The sequence below is a fragment of the Monodelphis domestica genome, chromosome 8 (genome assembly GCF_027887165.1).
Source record: "Monodelphis domestica isolate mMonDom1 chromosome 8, mMonDom1.pri, whole genome shotgun sequence".
Taxonomy (NCBI): domain Eukaryota; kingdom Metazoa; phylum Chordata; class Mammalia; order Didelphimorphia; family Didelphidae; genus Monodelphis; species Monodelphis domestica.
The window spans coordinates 2,086,362-2,104,168 of NC_077234.1; the positions used below are offsets into that span (position 1 = coordinate 2,086,362).

At 68.9% G+C, this 17,807-nt stretch overlaps 2 protein-coding genes across 3 annotated transcripts; both read left to right on the forward strand.

Moving 5' to 3' along the window:
• Window positions 1–6: 6 nt before the first annotated feature.
• SHPK (sedoheptulokinase) lies at window positions 7–2,466 on the forward strand. Its single transcript, XM_056806935.1, has 7 exons — window positions 7–233; window positions 612–753; window positions 832–1,006; window positions 1,178–1,330; window positions 1,410–1,585; window positions 1,669–1,869; window positions 1,996–2,466. The coding sequence occupies exons 1-7, from the start codon at window positions 54–56 to the stop codon at window positions 2,403–2,405; spliced, it is 1,437 nt and encodes a 478-aa protein (XP_056662913.1). The 5' UTR covers window positions 7–53; the 3' UTR covers window positions 2,406–2,466.
• A 3,747-nt stretch (window positions 2,467–6,213) lies between these two features.
• On the forward strand, window positions 6,214–17,707 carry TRPV1 (transient receptor potential cation channel subfamily V member 1). 2 transcript variants are annotated; one of them, XM_056806918.1, is made up of 15 exons: window positions 6,214–6,364; window positions 6,839–6,975; window positions 7,046–7,198; window positions 7,283–7,423; window positions 9,366–9,664; window positions 9,763–9,942; window positions 10,267–10,425; window positions 10,505–10,600; window positions 10,929–10,999; window positions 11,733–11,898; window positions 14,164–14,230; window positions 14,372–14,688; window positions 15,544–15,671; window positions 16,692–16,807; window positions 17,336–17,707. In XM_056806918.1, the coding sequence occupies exons 1-15, from the start codon at window positions 6,237–6,239 to the stop codon at window positions 17,506–17,508; spliced, it is 2,331 nt and encodes a 776-aa protein (XP_056662896.1). In that variant the 5' UTR covers window positions 6,214–6,236; the 3' UTR covers window positions 17,509–17,707. The 2 variants fall into 2 exon arrangements, with proteins under 2 accessions (XP_056662896.1, XP_056662897.1); XM_056806919.1 differs by lacking the exon at window positions 10,505–10,600.
• Window positions 17,708–17,807: the final 100 nt, after the last annotated feature.

The following is a 17,807-nucleotide window of genomic DNA, read 5'->3' on the forward strand; positions in this document are numbered from 1 at the left end:
CCCCCCCGCCGGTCTGCGCCGGCGCACTCTCCAGCCCCGCTGGCAGTGCACCAATGGCGGCCGACGGCGGCGACGGCCAAGGAGGCTTCGTGCTGGGCATCGACCTGGGCACCTCGTCCGTGAAGGCGGTGCTGCTGGATGCCGGGCGCCGACGGGGGCCGCCGGTGGCCACGGCCAGCGCCAGCCGGGCCACGCGTGCAGACGTGACCCCCAGCCCCGAAGCTGGGCTGCAGGTGAGAGGCCCCCCCCCCCCCAGCCTGGGGGCGGGGCCCATCCGCCCCGCCCCGCCCCGCTATCCATCGCCGCCCTCTCCAGGCCCCGTGGTCTGGCTCGGAGGGAAGGTGGGGGTGGCATCTGGGACGGCCTGGGCAAAGTCCGGGAGGTGGGAGGTGAGTGGCGAGTGGTGCCGGCTCTGTTTGGGGCTCAGCGCTGGGGGGGCTCCCGCACCCTTTTGGGGTCTCCCCGGGAGCTCTTAGTGCAAGCTCACCACTGCGGGGGAGGCAAGGCCTTCCTCCCCCAGCCACCCCAGGGGGCTCTGGGAAGATGGAGGGTTCGGGGAGGGAGTCAAGAGATGGCAGGCGGCCTCGGGGCCCCTCGTGGGATGTCCACAGGGCCGGGAGCAGGACGTGGGCAGGATCGTGCAGGCCGTGGGCGAGTGCCTCGAGGCCCTCCCTGCGTGGCAGCGGCGCCAGGTCCTCCGCGTGGGCGTCTCGGGCCAGATGCACGGGGTCGTGTTCTGGCAGGGCGGCCAAGGTGAGCCCCCTGGGCGGGCCGGGAGGTCCCGGGTTCGAGTCCAGGGTCCCGCGCCTCACTCCGGCCGCATGCTTCCAGCCGCCACTTGGACGGAGAAGGGCGTCCTGGAGCCCCAAAACGTCAGCCGCCTCATCACGTGGCAGGACGGCCGCTGCAGCCCCGACTTCCTGGCCTCCCTCCCCCCGCCCGAGTCCCACCTGAGCCTGGCCACGGGCTTCGGCTCGGCCTCCATCTTCTGGCTCCTGCGCCACAGGTGGGGGGAGGGGGGCTGGGGGAAGAGGGGGGCCCTGGGGGGAGGGGGGAAGAGGGGGCCCTGGGGGGAGGGGGCTGGGAAGGGGGCGGGGGGCTGGGGGAGGGGGGAAGAGGGGGCCCTGGGGGGAGGGGGCTGCCTTCCAGCCCCCAGGCTCGGCCTCCCGCCCCGCAGCCCGGAGTTCCTGGAGTCCTACAGCGCGGCGGGCACCGTCCAGGACTACCTGGTGGCTGCGCTGTGCGGCCTGCGGAGGCCCCTCATGTCGGAGCACAACGCGGCCAGCTGGGGCTACTTCAACACGGAGAGCAGAAGCTGGAATTCCCGCCTGTGAGTGTCTGTGGGCCCCTCCCCCACCGGGGTGGGCAGGGGGGCGGCTCCCGCCTGACCGCGCCCGCCCTGCCCCCAGCCTGGAGGAGGCCGGCTTCCCCACCCGCCTGCTCCCCGACGTGGCCGAGGCGGGTGCCTTGGCCGGGAGGACGACCCACGTGTGGTTCGGCATCCCCGCCGGGACGGAGGTCGGCGTGGCATTGGGGGACCTGCAGTGCTCCGTGTTCTCCTGCGCGACCCGGAAGACTGACGCAGGTGAGTGGGGGGGCCCCCTCCCCCCTCCCCTCCCCCTTCTCCTCCCCCCTCCCCCTCCCCCTGACGCGTCTCCTCCACCGCAGTTCTCAACATCAGCACGTCGGTGCAGCTGGCGGCGCCCATGCCTCGGGGGTTCAAGCCTGCGGCCAGCCCGGACCCCGCGGCCCCCGTGGCCCACTTCCCGTACTTCGGGGGCACCTACCTGGCCGTGGCCGCGTCCCTCAACGGCGGTAATGTGCTGGCCACCTTCGTTGCCACGCTGGCCCACTGGATGGCAGAGCTGGGTAGGTGGGGGGAGGGCATGGTGGGCGGCGTGGGGCACCCTGGGTGGGGGCACCCTGGGTGGGGGCGTGGCGGGGTGGGGGCGGCACCAGCTGGGCTCAGGCCGCTCCGCTCTGGCTCTGCGGCAGGCTCGGAGGTGCCCGAGAGCCTCGTCTACCCGCGGATGATCCGGGCGGCCCTGGCGCAGGCGGACACGCAGCTGTCCATCAGGCCGACCCTCCTGGGCGAGCGGCACCTGCCCGGCGAGCTGGCGTCCGTGAGCGGCATCGGGCCCGGCCGGCTGTCCCTGGGCCACGTGACCAGGGCGCTGTGCCGCGGCGTGGTGGACAACGTGCTCCGCATGCTGCCGGGCCGGCGCCTGGCCGAGTGGGGCGTGGAGCGGCTGGTGGGCAGCGGCAGCGCCCTGGCCCGGAACGAGGTGCTGCGCCAGGAGGTGGAGCGCGCCTTCCCGCTGCCCGTGTGCTACGGCCGCGACGTGGACGCCGCGGGGGGGGCCGCCCTGCTCATGCTGCGGGGGGGCCCCGGGGACGCCGAGTGACGGCGGGGGGGGGGCCGTGACTTGTGGCCATTAAAGGGGCTGCTGCCGCGGCCGGCCGTGTCCTCTGTGGTCTCCTTGCCGCCGCCTCCCCTGACCTCCCCCTTCGCGGGCCTCCCCTGGCCTGAGGCCTTCTCCGAGGAGCCGCCAGGACTGCCAGGAATGCCGTCCGTGGGGATTCCTGCCGAGGGAGGGGGGAGCCGTGGGCAGGCGGGGGCTGGACGTGGCAGCCCCGGGGCGTGGCGGCTGGGCCGAAGAGGACGTCCCTGGAGTGACCGCTCTCGTCCACAACCGAGGAGAGGCCTTTGGGCGGCGGGGGCGGGCCGGGGGCACGAAGGTGTCCGATGGGCACCGTCACGTCTGAGCTGGCGCTCGGCCCTCCGGTTCACTCCGGGTCTGAGGCTCTGCCCGGCACTCTTGGGCAGCCCTGTAACCCCCTGCCCGCTCCCTCGGTGCCCGGGCGTTCTGGCATCTCCCCTGAAAGAGCCTTTTGTCCCGGCCCTCGTCAGGGCAGCCCACGGGCACGCGGCTCTCGTGGGCATCTCACGGCCTCCCCTTGGAATCTCTGGTTGGGCAGGTGCCAGCCAGAGGGCCTGAAGAGCAGGGCAGGGGCGCCGTGGCATGCCGGAGCCTGCTGCCCTCTCTGTGCCAGGGAGCTGGCGGGCAGAGGCTCGGTGCCCCGGGCGGGCCGGCTGCCCGAGTGCCCCCTTTGCCCCTCCTCAGAGGCGTGGGCTCTCCTCGTCCTCCCTGCCTGGCACTGCTGCACGCCCCGCGGCAGCGATGGCGGCCCCTCTTTCAGGGGCCGTCGGGAGAGTCGGGAACAAGACGTGGCCTTTGTTCGCCCTCAGTGCGGCCACTGCTGGCTTCGGGCTTTCTCTCGGCCTTCCGGGGGAAGGTCCTGGAGCAGCTGCCGGGCCCTTCTCCGGCTCCTCTTAGAGATGGGGAAACTGAGGCAGGCGGGCCGTCACGCGGCCAGAAGCGTCTGGGGCTGGAGGCCGGGGCACTGGGGTGCGCTGGCTCCCCGACTTACTTCCTCTCTGGCCGCTGCTGGCCCTTTGGCCCGGCGTGAGCCCCCAAGGGACGCCGAGTCTCGCCTGGGCTGGCCCTTTGCCCCTTCCCGCCCGGCTCAGCCGCTCCCCTGATTCACGGGGCTCGGCCGCCTCTTGGGTCTCTCCGGCCTGGCTTAGCCCCAATGAGAGGGTCTCCCGGCGTGGGGCCCCAGGCGAGGACTGGGCGACAGCCGGACCCCAGAGGAGGATGAGGAGCCCTTGCAGCAGCGAGGCGAGTCCTCCCTGAGCACCCAAACGCCCCGAAGCCCCGAGTTCAAGTCCAGCCTCCTACACTAGCTCCGTGAGACCCTGGGCATCGTTTGCCCTTTCCTTGACTCAGGATGAGCCCCTGCCGGGCACCTCTGAGATGGGGCCGCAGCGAGCACCGACGGCGCTGGCCCGGCTACCTTCTCGAGGGAGGGAGCGGCCTCAGCTGGGCCCGGAGGGACCGAGACTGGGCAGAGCCAGAGCACTGCCAGGGGAAGGCCCGAGGCACAGCTACAGGCAGCCACCGAGGGGTGGCACAGAGAGGGGCCCAGGCAGGCAGCTGGAGAAAGCAGGGGGGTCTCAGCTGCCGCGTGCCCGGCGTTGGCATGAAAAAGCAGCCAAGGCAGGCGTCGCCCTCCAGGAGCGTCCAGGTGAGGCGGGTCAGAGCCTGGGCAGCGCCAGGCAAACCACTGCCGCCCTGTGCCCCCTGTGGAGCCCTGCGGGGAGGGGAGGGGGCTGGCCAGCCAAGAGATCCCCCGCAGGGCAGCCCCAAGGCACAGAGTCAGCTGGCAGGGCTACAGTCCTGGGCATCCAGGGCTTAACAAATGCTGTTGGGGCCCCCCAGAGGAGATGGAGGTGGGGCTCCAGGGTGGAAACAGACCCCGGCCAAGTCCCTGAACCTCAATGCCCAGCCCTTACTGAGCTTCCGTCCCCGGACTTTCTTAGGGGGCGTCCTGGCACAGTGAGGCCCTGCTGGACTCCCCAGGCTCAGCTCGGCCCGGGCGGGCACCCCCCCCCCGTGGCATCCATCGAGGCTCAGCTCGGCCCGGGCGGGCACCCCCCTCCGTGGCATCAAGGCTCGGCCCGGGCGGGCACCCCCCTCCGTGGCATCAAGGCTCGGCCCGGGCGGGCACCCTGCCTCCGTGGCATCAAGGCTCGGCCCGGGCAGGCACCCCCCTCCGTGGCATCAAGGCTCGGCCCGGGCAGGCACCCCCCTCCGTGGCATCAAGGCTCGGCCCGGGCGGGCACCCCCCCCCTCCGTGGCATCCATCGAGGCTCAGCTCGGCCCGGGTCCCACGCATGGCGCTGCCCTCCGGCTTGGCTGGCCGTCCCGGGGGAGCTTCTCCCTGCGGTCGGTCAGAGCAGCTTCCTTCTGACTCATCTGCTAATGGCTTTCTCGCGCCGGGCCATTATCCGTCTGGAGGGGGGCCTGGCCCTGGCTCTGCCGCTCTCTGGGGCCCTTCGCCTCCTCCGGGGAGCCCCCCAGGCTCCGGCAGGGCCCGGGCCCCAGGTGTGAGACGGGCCTAAATGCTTTGCGGGCCTTGAAAGCTTTCAGGGAGGGGCCCGGCTAAGTGGAGCTGCTTGAAAGGGGGCAAAAATGCTGGGAAAGAGCTCGGGGGGCCTCCTGGGACCAGCGGAAGCCACAGCCGCTCCCGGCCCAGCATCCTGCGGCCGCCCCCTCCCTCCGGCGGGCGGCACTACTTAAGGCCGGCCGCCGCCAGCTGCTGCCAGCTCCGCCCGGGAACGAAGACGGCCGCACTGCTGCGGGGGCTGCCGGGTGAGTCCGGCTGGGTCGGCCCGGAGAGGGGAGGGGGCTGCCTCCGACCTCGGGGCCCCCCCGCGGGGCTCTGCCTGGAGCCAGGAGCAGCCCAAACCCGGGGCCGGAGGGGCCTGAGCGGCTGCCCAGGCAGCCAGGCCGGGACTCGAGAGCCCCTGTGGGTGCCGGACGAAGGCAGGAGGGGCTCCCCTGGGGGGGTACAGCCATGAGGCCTGGGGGAGGGGGACGTCCCCGCCCGACCCCCTCCTCCTCCTGACCTCCCAGGGGCCCTTCAGGGTCCGGCACTCCGCAGGAGGGCGACTGGCGGGGCTGCGAGCCCTTGTGTGGGGCCCCAGCGCCGGCCTCTGCCTCTGGGGAGGGGTCCGGTCGGGTGTGGGGCTGTGCCCGGGAGGCTTTTCCGGGGGTGCCGCCCTGAGGGGCTCTGCCTCTGTAAAGTGGGGGCGCCTCTGAGGACCCCGGCGCGTCACGGCAGCAGGTGCGGTTGGGGGTGGGGATCGGGGGGGACTGGAACTCAGGGCCCTGGGCCCGGAGCCCAGCCCGGTTCTGGGAGCCACTCGGTCTCCAGGAGGCTGAGAGCCACCAGCCATTGGGAGGCTGGGTCTGGGCCGGCCTGAGGGCTGCCCCGGCCGAGCCGCGCCCTCTTCTCTTCCCCTGCAGGGAGTTCGAGGCCTTCTGGGGCTGCCCAGCGGGGGGCGGCGGCTCCCCGGCCGAGGAGGCCCAGCGGACTGACCCCCGCCTAGACCGGCTGTGCTAGACTCGGGGCGCCCGGCCGGGCCTGTGCAAAGCTCGCAGGGGGGGCGAGGTCGGGAGGGGGCAGCGACACGGCCTGCTGCGTCCTTAGGCGTGCCCCAAGTCTGGCCACCCCGGCGGCCTCTGCCTGAGGGGGGACCCCCGGAGGGAGGGGGGCACCCGGGAAACGAGGGCCTCCCCGGGGAAGCTGGTGGAGGAGCGGGGCGTCCTGGGACTGCGGCCACGGGGGGGGGTGCGGGGGGGCAGGATCTGGGCCCTGGGAGCCGAGTCATGGGGGGCACCAGCCCAGCCCCTCGCCTTGTCTCCGCAGGAGCTGCGGGGATGGAAGGGACGACGCCCCCCGTCATCGCGCTCAGCCCCGTGGTGGAGAGGCCGCGGGGCGAAGCTCAGTCGGGCCAGTAAGTTTCTGTCCCTGCCCAGGGAGGGCTGGGGGGGGCACGGGGGGTGTCCGGGCGGGGGTGACGGAGGGTGTCCGGGGGGGCGGGGGGGCCGTGGGGGGTGTCCGGGCGGGGGTGACGGAGGGTTCCGGGGGCGGGGGGGCCGTGGGGGGTGTCCGGGCGGGGGTGACGGAGGGTGTCTGGGGGTCACAGGGGCGGAGGGTGTCCGGGGGGGCGGGGGGGCCGTGGGGGGTGTCTGGGCGGGGGTGACGGAGGGTTCCGGGGGCGGGGGGGCCGTGGGGGGTGTCCGGGCGGGGGTGACGGAGGGTGTCTGGGGGTCACAGGGGCGGAGGGTGTCCGGGGGGGCCGTGGGGGGTGTCCGGGCGGGGCAGGCGGTCCTGCCCCGCCTCCTCGTGTTGGCTGTAGAATCCGCAGGGCTGGCGGGGGGCGGCGGGCACGGCGGGCACCGCGGGCTCAGGATGCCGCCCCCCGCAGCTCCCATAAGCCCCTGGAGCTCTTTGACCGCCAGCGGATCTTCGAGGCGGCGGCCCAGGGCAGCTGCGAGGCGCTGCGGGATCTCGGCCTCTACCTGCGCCGGAGCGGCAAGAAGCTCACCGACAGCGAGTTCAAAGGTAGCCCGGGCGGCCCGGCGGGCGCGGCTCCTGCCCAGGCGGGCCCTGACCCCGCCCTGTGACCTCCTAGACCCGGAGACGGGCAAGACGTGCCTGCTCAAGGCCGTGCTGAACCTGCGCGACGGCCACAACGAGGCCATCCCCTTCCTGCTGGACGTGGCCAGGCAGACGGGCGACCTGCGGGACTTCGTCAACGCCAGCTACACGGACAGCTACTACAGGGGTGAGGGGGGGGCCGAGGGGCGGGGGGGGGCGGGGGGGCCGCCCCGCCCCCAGCCCTCGGCAGCCCCCCTCCGTCTCCCCCTAGGCCAGACGGCTCTGCACATCGCCATCGAGAGACGCAACATGGCTCTGGTGACCCTCCTGGTGGAAAACGGCGCCGACGTCCACGCGGCGGCCCACGGGGACTTCTTTAAGAAGACCAAAGGGAGACCTGGCTTTTATTTTGGTAGGCACAGTGGGCATGCTGCCTGTACCAGCTGGCCGTGCATGTGTTGGCCCCCCACTGCGCCCTCCCCTCCCCTCCCCTCCCCTCGGGGGCCGGAAGGAGAAGAGGCGGAGAGGGGACCACTGGGAGGAAGCGTCTGCCGAGTCCCCCAAGGGCTGCTCCTGGGGGGGGGGGGGAGCTCCGGCGTTCCTTGTCGGCCGTCCCCCGAGGGGGCACCTGCCTCCTGGCCCACTCAGCACCTCGATGGACGCCGGGGAAGGCGGGTGGCAGAAGCCGGCTCTCCCTCCCCCGCCGGCCCCAGGCTGTGGCTGAGGGGTGGGAAGGGGATGCCCGCCAAGCCAGGCCCGGCCCCACCCTTCTCCGGGCCTCCCCCTGCAGCCGGCCCAGTGTGCCACGCACTGTGCTGAGACTGTGCCTGGGGCAGGGGCCCGGCATGGAGGGGGAGCCGTCTAGGCACCGAGCAGGGACGCCCAGGCCGCGGGGAAGGCTGGGGGCAGGCTCGGTGGGGGGCCTTCGCCAAGCCAGGCCAAGGGTCGGACGTGGATCCGGGCTCTGCTTCGTGCCCACCAGGAGTCCCGGGCAGGCGCCCCCTCGTCGCTGGCCGGAGGGCCGGGGCCAAAGCTGCGCCAGTGCGGGGCGCCTGCCCTCCCGCAGCACGTGCCGGGCAGCTCGGCTTTGAGAGGAGACTCGGCTCCAGAGCGAGCCGCCTCTGGGTGGGCCTCCAGGCTTTCTCTTGCAAACGTCCGGCGCCGTCCATCCGCCGGCCGCCCCCTCCCTCCGCAACCATCAGCGCTCCCTGCTCCCCAGAGCCGAAGGGCATCCAGCTGGGGCTTCTCTAAGTGCCCGCCGTGCCAGGCTGCCAAGGCGCTGGCAGCTGTGCCCAGCACACTTCGTCCAAGAGGGCCCCAGCAGGGCACTCAGGCCTTACGGCTGGCCTCGTGCCCTGGTTCACCTGGCAGGCTTTTATCCCGCCATCGTTTTGTTGATAGGGCAGGACCTGTCTCTCCCTCTGTCTGTCTCTCCCTCTGTCTGTCTCTCCCTCTGTCTCTCTCTCTCTCTCTCTCTGTCTCTCCCTCTGTCTGTCTCTCTCTCTGTCTGTCTCTCCCTCTGTCTCTCTCTCCCTCTGTCTCTCTCTGTCTCTCTCTCTCTCCCTCTGTCTGTCTCTCCCTCTCTGTCTCTCCCTCTGTCTCTCTCTCTCTCTCTGTCTCTCCCTCTGTCTCTCTGTCTCTCCCTCTGTCTGTCTCTCCCTCTGTCTGTCTCTCCCTCTGTCTGTCTCTCCCTCTGTCTGTCTGTCTCTCCCTCTGTCTGTCTCTGTCTCTCTCTCTCCGTCTCTCTGTCTCTGTCTCTCTGTCTCTGTCTCTGTCTCTCTCTCTGTCTCTCCCTCCCTCTGTCTGTCTCTCTCTCTCCCTCTCCCTCTCTCTCCATCTCTCTGTCTCTCTGTCTCTGTCTCTGTCTCTGTCTCTCTCTCTCTCTCCCCGTCTCTGTCTCTGTCTCTCTCTCTCTCTCTCTGTCTCTCCCTCCCTCTGTCTCTGTCTCTCCCTCCCTCTGTCTCTGTCTCTCTCCCCCTCCCTCCCCCCCCCCCATCTGTCTGCCTCCCTGCGGCTCCGTGACATTCAAGGCCTTCTGTGGTCTGACCCAACTTCGAGGGCGGCTCATCTCCCATCGTTGCTTCTGTTCTGCCCTGTTGGATCCGCCCCCTCGGGCCCTGGCCTTGCCCCCCGCCCCCCCCAGGCCTCTCCTCCCCGCCCACCGGTGCCCGTGAGCTTGGGCGCCCCCTTCTCGGTCCTCCTGACTTGGCCTGCCCGCCGGCTCTGGGTGCGCCGCGCCGTTCCCCTCCCCCTCAGCCGGCGCTGCTCGCCTCGGTCTCCCCTCGGGCCGCGGGCCCCCCCCCCCATCCCCGGGGCGGGGCGGGGCGGGCCGTGACGCCCTGCTCGGCCCCCAGGCGAGCTGCCCCTCTCCCTGGCCGCCTGCACCAACCAGCTGGCCGTGGTGCAGTACCTGCTGCAGAACCCGCACGAGCCGGCCGACATCGAGGCCAGGGACTCGGCGGGCAACACGGTGCTGCACGCGCTGGTGGAGGTGGCCGACGACACGGCCGAGAACACGCAGTTCGTGACGCGCATGTACAGCGAGCTGCTGATCCTGGGCGCCCGCCGCCGGCCGGCGCTCAAGCTCGAGGCGCTCACCAACAAGAAGGGGCTCAGCCCGCTGGCGCTGGCGGCCAAGAGCGGCAAGATCGGGGTGGGCGGGGCCGCGGGGCGGGCGGGGCGGGGCCGCGGGGTGGGCGGGGCGGGCCGCCCCGCGCTCCTCCCCCGAGCTGAGCCACGCCTCCCGCCCAGGTCCTGGCCTACATCCTCCGCAGAGAGATCCGCGAGCCCGAGTGCCGCCACCTGTCGCGGAAGTTCACCGAGTGGGCCTACGGGCCGGTGCACTCGTCGCTCTACGACCTGTCGTGCATCGACACCTGCGAGAAGAACTCCGTGCTGGAGGTGATCGCCTACAGCAGCAGCGAGACGCCGGTGAGTGCGGGGGGCGGGGCGGGGGCGGGGCTCCGTGGGCAGGGCTTCAGGCTTTGGGTTCAAACTCAGCTGGGGCCGGTCCCTCCGCCCGCTGGACGGGGTTCAGGGGTCGGGGAGAGTCGGAGCCCACCGAACCCGAACCCGGCGAGTCCCACGCTCGTACAGTAGGGACAGGCCGACGGGTGGGCACAAAGACGCTGTCGGAGGAGGCCGAGTGGGGAGAGGGAGCCCACCCGAAGCCTAGGAGGCTCCCTCCGGCCCTGCGTTCGGATCCCGCCGGGTGCCAGAGGCCCCTCCCCTGCTCGCCTCCCCGGGCTCTCTCAGAACCGCCATGACATGCTGCTGGTGGAGCCCCTGAACCGGCTGCTGCAGGACAAATGGGACCGCTTTGTGAAGCGCATCTTCTACTTCAACTTCTTCGTCTACTCCGTGTACATGGTCGTCTTCACCTGTGCCGCCTACCACCGGCCCGTGGACGGCTTGGTAGGGCTCCCCGCGGGCCGGGCGGGCGGGCGAGGCTCCTGGGGCTCCGGCGCCCTGACGCCCCTCCCCCGCCTTGCAGCCTCCCTTCCGGTTCGACTACTCCACGGGCGCCTACTTCCGCGTCACCGGGGAGCTGCTGTCCGTGCTGGGGGGCGTCTACTTCTTTTTCCGAGGGGTCAGTGTCGCCACCCTGGCCGGGAGTGGGGCGGGGGGCCTGGGTTCTAGTCCCGGGCCTTGTGGCCTTGGCCTGTGCACGTCCTTCCCCCTCCTCCCTCCTGGGCCCCTTCCGCTCTGAAAGGGGAGGCCGGACCCAGGGCGAAGCGGTGGCTGGCTCCCCCGGGTCGGAAGCACCCCTGGGTGCCGGGTGCGGGCTGCAGAGAAAGGCCACAGGCGGGCCCTGCGGGAGAGCAGAGGACGCGGCAGGCCGGGTGGGCCCCTCTCGCCCCCTCGGGGTCCCCCGGCCGCGTGGGCTGTGGAGGCGAGCCCCTCTCTGTGCCCCCCAGATTCAGTACTTTCTGCACCGGAGACCCTCCCTCAAGACCCTCTTCGTGGACAGCTACAGCGAGGTGCTCTTGTGAGTACTGGCCGGGTGGCCTCGCTTGGGCTGGGCGCGGCGCATCCGGCTCCAGGCCCGCCTCGGGCCTTTGTTTCCCAAGGGGCAGCCTTGGGGGGAGCTATGTGGGACGCTGAGGCGCGGGGCAGAAGGAGGCTGAGCCCACGCGCCCCCCGGCGGGGTCAGCCACTCGAAGGGCTCCGTGTGCGGCGGAGGCCCGAGGCCCTTCGGCCTCCTTTATCCGGCCCCGAGCCAGCCCGTTGCACTTCACCAGATTCTGCTCTCCTCTGGCTTGTCCCGCTTTCCGTTGTTCCCCTCGTGGTGCCCAAACTCAGGCACAGCTCGAGGAAGTGGCGCTCCCGAGGTCACTGCTAGTTGGTGGCAGAGCCGAGATTTGAACTCGGGGCTCCTGCCTGCTCAGGACTGTTTCACAGCGCTGCTCTTCCTGATCAGCTGCAGCCACTGTGGCCGTGGGCCAGTGGGCTCGCTCCAGGAGACTCGGGCTGAGGCGGGGGCTGGGGGAGGCTCCCACATCTCCTGGTGGAGCTCGGGGCAAGGCCGCCCCTTAGTGGCCTGCAGCTCCGTCGAGGCTACTTGGGGCAGGAGGCGAGCTCTTGGGTGAGCGTCCGGAGGAGCCCCCAAGCGGACGTCCCTCACCCCTCGCGGGTGGCGGTGGGGAGACACGCAGGGGCCTGGCCTGCGCCTAGTCCTCGGCCTTCCTGGAGCCTCTGCCGTCCTCTCTCTTGTCCCTCAGTTTCGTCCAGTCCGTGTTCCTCCTGGTCTCTGTCGCGCTCTACTTCAGCCATTGCAAGGAATACGTGGCCTCCATGGTCTTCTCTCTGGCCATCGGCTGGACCAACATGCTCTACTACACCCGAGGCTTTCAGCAGATGGGCATCTACTCAGTCATGATTGAGAAGGTGGGCCTCCAACTTGAGGCTGGCCCCCCGGGGTTCCTCTCCCCCCTGGGAAGGTGGCCCGGAGGGGAGAGCCCGCTGAAAGCAGCCTCGGGCCAAAGGAAGGGCAGGATCGGCGAAGCTGCCCGGCTCTTGGTAGAGATCGCCCTGCCACAGTCCTGTGCCCTCTGACGGTCACTGGCCTGTCGTCACGAGAAGGGAACGTGGGCTTCCAGGAGCCTCCACGCCATCCTTGTGAGGCAGGCGCTGAGGCCACTAGTCCTTGGCTGTGGGCTCGCAAGGCTCAATCCCCCATGCGGTGGTGGGCGTCGTCCTCCTCTCCATAAAGAATGTCTGGGAGCTTCCAGCTTCCTGAGGGATCTTCTTGGCCGACTCCTCCCAAAGGTGTGGACGGGACTAAGGGCCACTTTAGGGATGACTTGATGTCCTCAGACTTTCCGTCAGCCAGGAAGCATTTATGTAGCACCTGCTGTGTACCAGGCACTCTCCTGAGGATACAGAGACCCCCAACAAGACCCCGTCTCTGAGGAGCCAATAAGCAAACACAGCTAAACGAGGAGCGCGCACATGTGCATGCACTCAGGATAAACTGGGGGTAGCTTTAGAGGGAAGGCATGAGTTGGGGCGTGCGGGCTGCTGAGAGCGGCTTCTCGAAGGCGAGATTCTGTCACCAGAGAGGCTCGAGGCAGGCGGCCCCGCTCCAGCCGCAGCTCTTGCACCAGTCCGTGTGGGAGGAGACGAGGGCCTGCGAGCGGTCAGGATGCCGCCTTGTGCCGGACTCACTTTGGTGTCCTGGGCAGCCCTGGGGAAGTCAGGAAGAGGAAAGATGCTAGAGAGGGGGGACGAGCTCAGTTTGGAGGAAGCAAGTTCGAGGTGTTCCCTGGACATTCCTCGGGCAGGAAAGAGAAGGGGGCCAGGACAGAGTCCGGTCAGAGAGGGAGGAGGAGCCCCGGGCAGGGTGGGAGAGAGGAGCCCGAATCCCTGGAGGTGGCAGCTGGATCATGGGGCGCTTAGGAGAGAGCGCCGAGCTCAGGAGCCAGGCCTGAAGGACTTGAGGAGAGGCCACAGGGGCAGGCGCCTAGCGTAGACCCTCCGCTAGGAGTTCGGCCACAGGGCAGTGGCTTAGCGGGAGAGAAGGATCAAGTGAGGCTTCATGGGGGGGGGGGGGCCAGCAGGAGGGGAGGAGCCAGGAGACAAATGGCCCAATGGATGGTGGGAGTCATCCAGGGCCGAGGCTCGGGAAAGACAAGCGGCCAGGTCGGAGCGTGGTTGGGTTGGAGGGGTGAGGACTAGAGGCAGAGACGAGGCTGGAGAGCCGACGGGAAGTCACTGGGCCTGGAGACAGGAAGACTCAAGCCAAAGCCAGCCTCTGACACTTCCTAGCTGTGTGACCTTGGGCAAGTCACATCGCCTCTGCCCGCCTCTCCTTTCTCATCGGTAAAGGGGGGAAATGACAGCACCTATTCCCCAGGGTTATGGTGAGCATGGAGTGCCCCGGGACACTTGGCGCACACATAGTAGGCGCATTTTGCTGACAGGTGGTTAGTGAGGACTGAGGGTGACGACCCCCAAAGCCTGCTCCCTCTGAGCAGGGGCCGGTGACTCCTCCTTTCTCCGGAGACGCCTGGGCACTCTTGGACCAGCCCCGTTTCAGTGAGCTGGGGCAGGAAGTCTGCCCAAGTCGGGGAAAGGGCTGCAGCCAGAGCCGGGCAGCTGAGGGGGATTCTGAGACCCCCAAAAAGGGTAGGTAGGGCTGGGAAGAGCCGAGCAGAAAAAGCAGTGAAGCTGGGGAGGAACCTCCTGGCTGGGGGCTTTGAGCGCTCATCGAGCTCATTTGGATCCTGTGACTTGGGAAAAGTTGTGCAAATGGGTTATGTAATTGGATCTGCCCACAGGAGCCTTATTGTAACATTGTTACCTGCCTGAGGGGGGGGGGGCAAGGGAAGAGGATACAGTAACAGCTACTTGGGCTGGCTACAACTGTTTCTTCTGCCCAGGAGTCAGACAAGAGCTCTTGGCTCAGACCGGGAGCCGGCTGGGACCCTGACCCCGGTCCGCCACCTTTCGGCCACTGTGAAGATCCCCCAAATGGGGGAGGACAATGAGTGCGGGTGGCCAAGGCCAGACAGGACAGAGGCAGGCCTGGAGCCTTGCTTGCGGGGATTTGGGCCTGGGGTTCTCCTCTGTCGGCGAGCTGGGCAGGCAGCCAGTTCCTCCAGAGCCTTCCACGCTAGGGGTCCACTCTGACCAGAGGCCTTTCTTCTGCAGATGATCTTAAGAGACCTGTGCCGTTTTATGTTTGTCTATCTGGTCTTCCTATTTGGATTTTCCACAGGTGAGCAGACCTGGGGGGGGGGGGGGGGGTGGCAGGGCAAGCACACTGGGTCAGTGTGGGCCATCCCTGGGCATGCTGTGGGAGGTCTGGCTTTGGGGGTTCAGCCCAGGCCTCCCCCTGACTCTTTCTGGGCCGCTTCAGCGGTGGTGACACTGATCGAGGACCACAAGAACATCACGGAAGCTGCCTGCCAGGGGGGGCGGCGCTCAGCTTGCTGCAAGCCCTGTGCCAGCTCCTACAACAGCTTCTACTCCACGTGCCTGGAGCTCTTCAAGTTCACCATTGGCATGGGCGACCTGGAGTTCACCGAGAACTACGACTTCAAGGCCGTCTTCATCATCCTCCTGCTTGCCTACGTCATCCTGACCTATATCTTGCTGCTCAATATGCTCATCGCCCTCATGGGGGAGACTGTGAACAAGATCGCGCAAGAGAGCAAAAACATCTGGAAGCTCCAGGTCAGGTGGTCCACGGCTCCCGTGTGCCTGTTTGGAGAGGGTCAGCTCAGACGTGCTCATCACCCTCATGGGGGAGACCGTGAGCAATGGGGCAGCCCATGGAGCGCTTGTGTGCACTCAGGCACGCTCAGTGGCTCTTGGCAGAGCTGACCCTTGGAGGAGGAAAAGGGGATAAGGCTCCTAGGCAGTGCCAGTGGCACCTGGCTGGCTGCCAGTCTGCCGCCTTTTCCCCTGCTGGAGCTGTGTGGCCAGAGCAGAGGTGGGTCCCAGCCCCCCACGCACCACCTAGGCCTGGCTCAGGGCACTTTGATGGGGCAGAGCAGAACCGTGGGGCAGGCCCATGTTGCTGGTGGGTGGCAGAGGGCACGATCCCCAACACGGGCATCAGGAAAGCTGACTCGCCAAGGAACCCCCAAGAGAGCCGGGACCAGCACAGGGCAGTGCCCTTGAGGAGGTGGCTTCTGGGGCCGGCCCAGGTGGGCTCTGGAGCAAAGGAGAGTGCAGAAGTGACAGCCGAGGCTAGGGCAGCCCGAGGAGGCCAGGGCCCAAGGCCTTGGCAGGAGGGGGGCAGCCTTGGGAGGGCAGGAGGATCCCCTTCTTTTTCCTCCCAAGCAGAAAGCTCGACTGATCTCATCTTGCTTTTGCTGCCCACCCCCAGCCCTACCCAGCCAAGCCTCCACCTGGCGTCCACAGCCAGGTCCAGGGCAGCCTCCTGTGGAATGTGGCCCAAGCCTGTGCTCTGCTGACCTCGGCAGTCTGAGACGCCAAGGAAGGACAGGCCGGCAGAGCACCCCAGACCGGGCCTCGGGCTAAGCAACTTTGGCCTCCCCTCACTCTTGTCTGCTCTCCCTGCAGAGAGCCATCACCATCCTGGACACAGAGAAGAGCTTCCTGAACTGCATGAGGAAAGCCTTCCGGTCAGGGAAGCTGGTGCAGGTGGGCTACACACCCGATGGGAGGGACGACTACAGGTGGTGCTTCCGGTGAGTTGGGGGTGGATGGGGGCCAGAGACGGAGAGAAACAAAAAGACAGAGACAGAAAGACAGAGCGGGAGAGACCAGAGATGGAGAGAGAGACAGAGAGAGGAAGAGACAGGACAGAGACTGAGAGAGGGAGAGATGAGACAGAGACAGCAGACATAGATCCACCTGACACCAGGATAATCATCACTGGGGTCTCTATCATGGCCACATGCTACCTCTGTGGCTGGCTCGCCTTCTTTCCAGGCTCCTCATCACTTCCCTGTCCCTGTGCAGGTGTCCTGAGTGCTCACCCTCCCTCCTTTGATCTTCACCCTAATGCTCTCCACCCCACTTCCCACTGCAGCTCTCAGGGTTTCCTGCCCTCAGGACACCTAATTGGAGGTTGTTCCTTCCTGCCCCTTGTGAGAAAGCTGCAGCCCCTTCCTGGCTTCCCCAGAAGAGGCCCCCTGAGGGCCCTCCCTCTAAGGCCCCCTTCGCTTGCAGCTTTGTGGTGAGAATAGCTGGGACGGACGTGCCCGCTCGGAGGTGGGTGCTCTCGGCTGGCGCCTCGCCTTTGCTGCCTGGCACTGTGTGGCCGCATCTTTCCCAAGCTCACACGTCAAGGGATGCGGGGGGCCCTCACAGCTATTGGCCAGCACAGGCGTGACGGTGGTTGGGTGCCCGACCCCGGCCGGCTTAGACATTCGAGGCTGGCCAGAGCCGGCCCGGGGCCCTTCCTGTCCCACCATTGCTAGAGGCTTCCACGCAACCAGCCACGAGCCTGGGATGCTATTGCTGCTTAGCAGAGCACCGACTTCCGTCACCATCCATCAGCGGCACCCACTGGGTGCCAGGTCCTGGGCCACGCCCACTGCGCCGCTTCCTCGGTGACCCCCCAGCCAGATCTCGAACCCTGGACGCATGCACTCCTGGGACGTTGGCCCTGGCCGGGGCCTGTCTTGGGCTCTCCGATTCCCTCCAGACGCCCCCTTTTCGAAGCCTGTAAGGGGAGCCCCTCACGCGCATGTCCTTCCCGGCAGAGTCGACGAGGTCAATTGGACCACCTGGAACACCAACCTGGGCATCATCAACGAGGACCCCGGGAATTGCGAGGGCGTCAAGCGCACCCTGAGCTTTTCCTTGCGGTCCGGCCGAGGTGAGCACCCCGAGGATCCTCGGGCAGGCGCAGACTGCTCTTGGGGCCGGAGCGGGCCTGTGGCCAGAGGGGCCCCCCTCCTCGTGGGCTGGGGAGAGCCCCTCGCCGCTCCTCCGGGTCTGAAATCGCCTCATTTGGCCCAGCCGGCTGGTCGAGGCTGACGGACGCCTGGGCCCTCCCCAGGGGCCCTCCTGCCCGTCGGCAGATCCCGGCACCCGTCTCCTCGCGTCTCGCTCCCCCCTCCGCCCAGGAAGGCCCCAGCAGGTTCCCGGGCCACCGGCGGCTCAGCCTGTGCTGCCTGGAGGAGGCGGTCTTTGGGCTGGGGGCACCTGCGGCAGCTGGGACCCTGGGCCAAGCCGTTTGTGCCGGTTCCCGCCGCCGGCTTTGCCCTTAGACTCGGGGAGCTCAGTGGCCCGGGAGCCCGGCGTCGGGCCAGGAAGGCCCCAGTTCCTCCGACACCCCGGCCGTGCCGCGGGAGGCCCTTCCCAGGGCTCTGCCGGCCGCGAGCCGTGGCCTTTCCCTTCTCAGTTTCAGCCAAACACTGGAAGAACTTTCCTCTGGTTCCACTTTTGAGAGACGGGACGGCCCGGGAGCGGCGCCCCAACCCGCCCGACGACGTCCGGCCGAGGCCCTTCTCGGGCTCCCTGAGGCCCGAAGACGCCCACGTGCCGAAGGACCCGCCGGCTTCGGGCTCCGAGTAGGCCCTGCCCTCGGGCCGCCCATCGCCCCCCCCCCCCCCCGCTGGCCATCCCGCACTGCCCGGAGGTAGAAGGCGGGCACTGCCCAGCCGCTGCCAGGCACCCCGGGGTGCCTTTGTCCCCCGTGCCCGTCTCTGTCACGCTGCGCCGCTACGTGTGTCCAATAAAGGCCTCCAAGGCCCGGAGAGGCCCGCTGTGTGGAGTCGGGGTCAGAAGCCCAGAAATCCGTCCCGCGCAGGCCTTTCCCCCGAGGGGGGCCCCGAGGCTGGCGCTCTACGGGCACCCTCGGGGGGAGGCTGTCG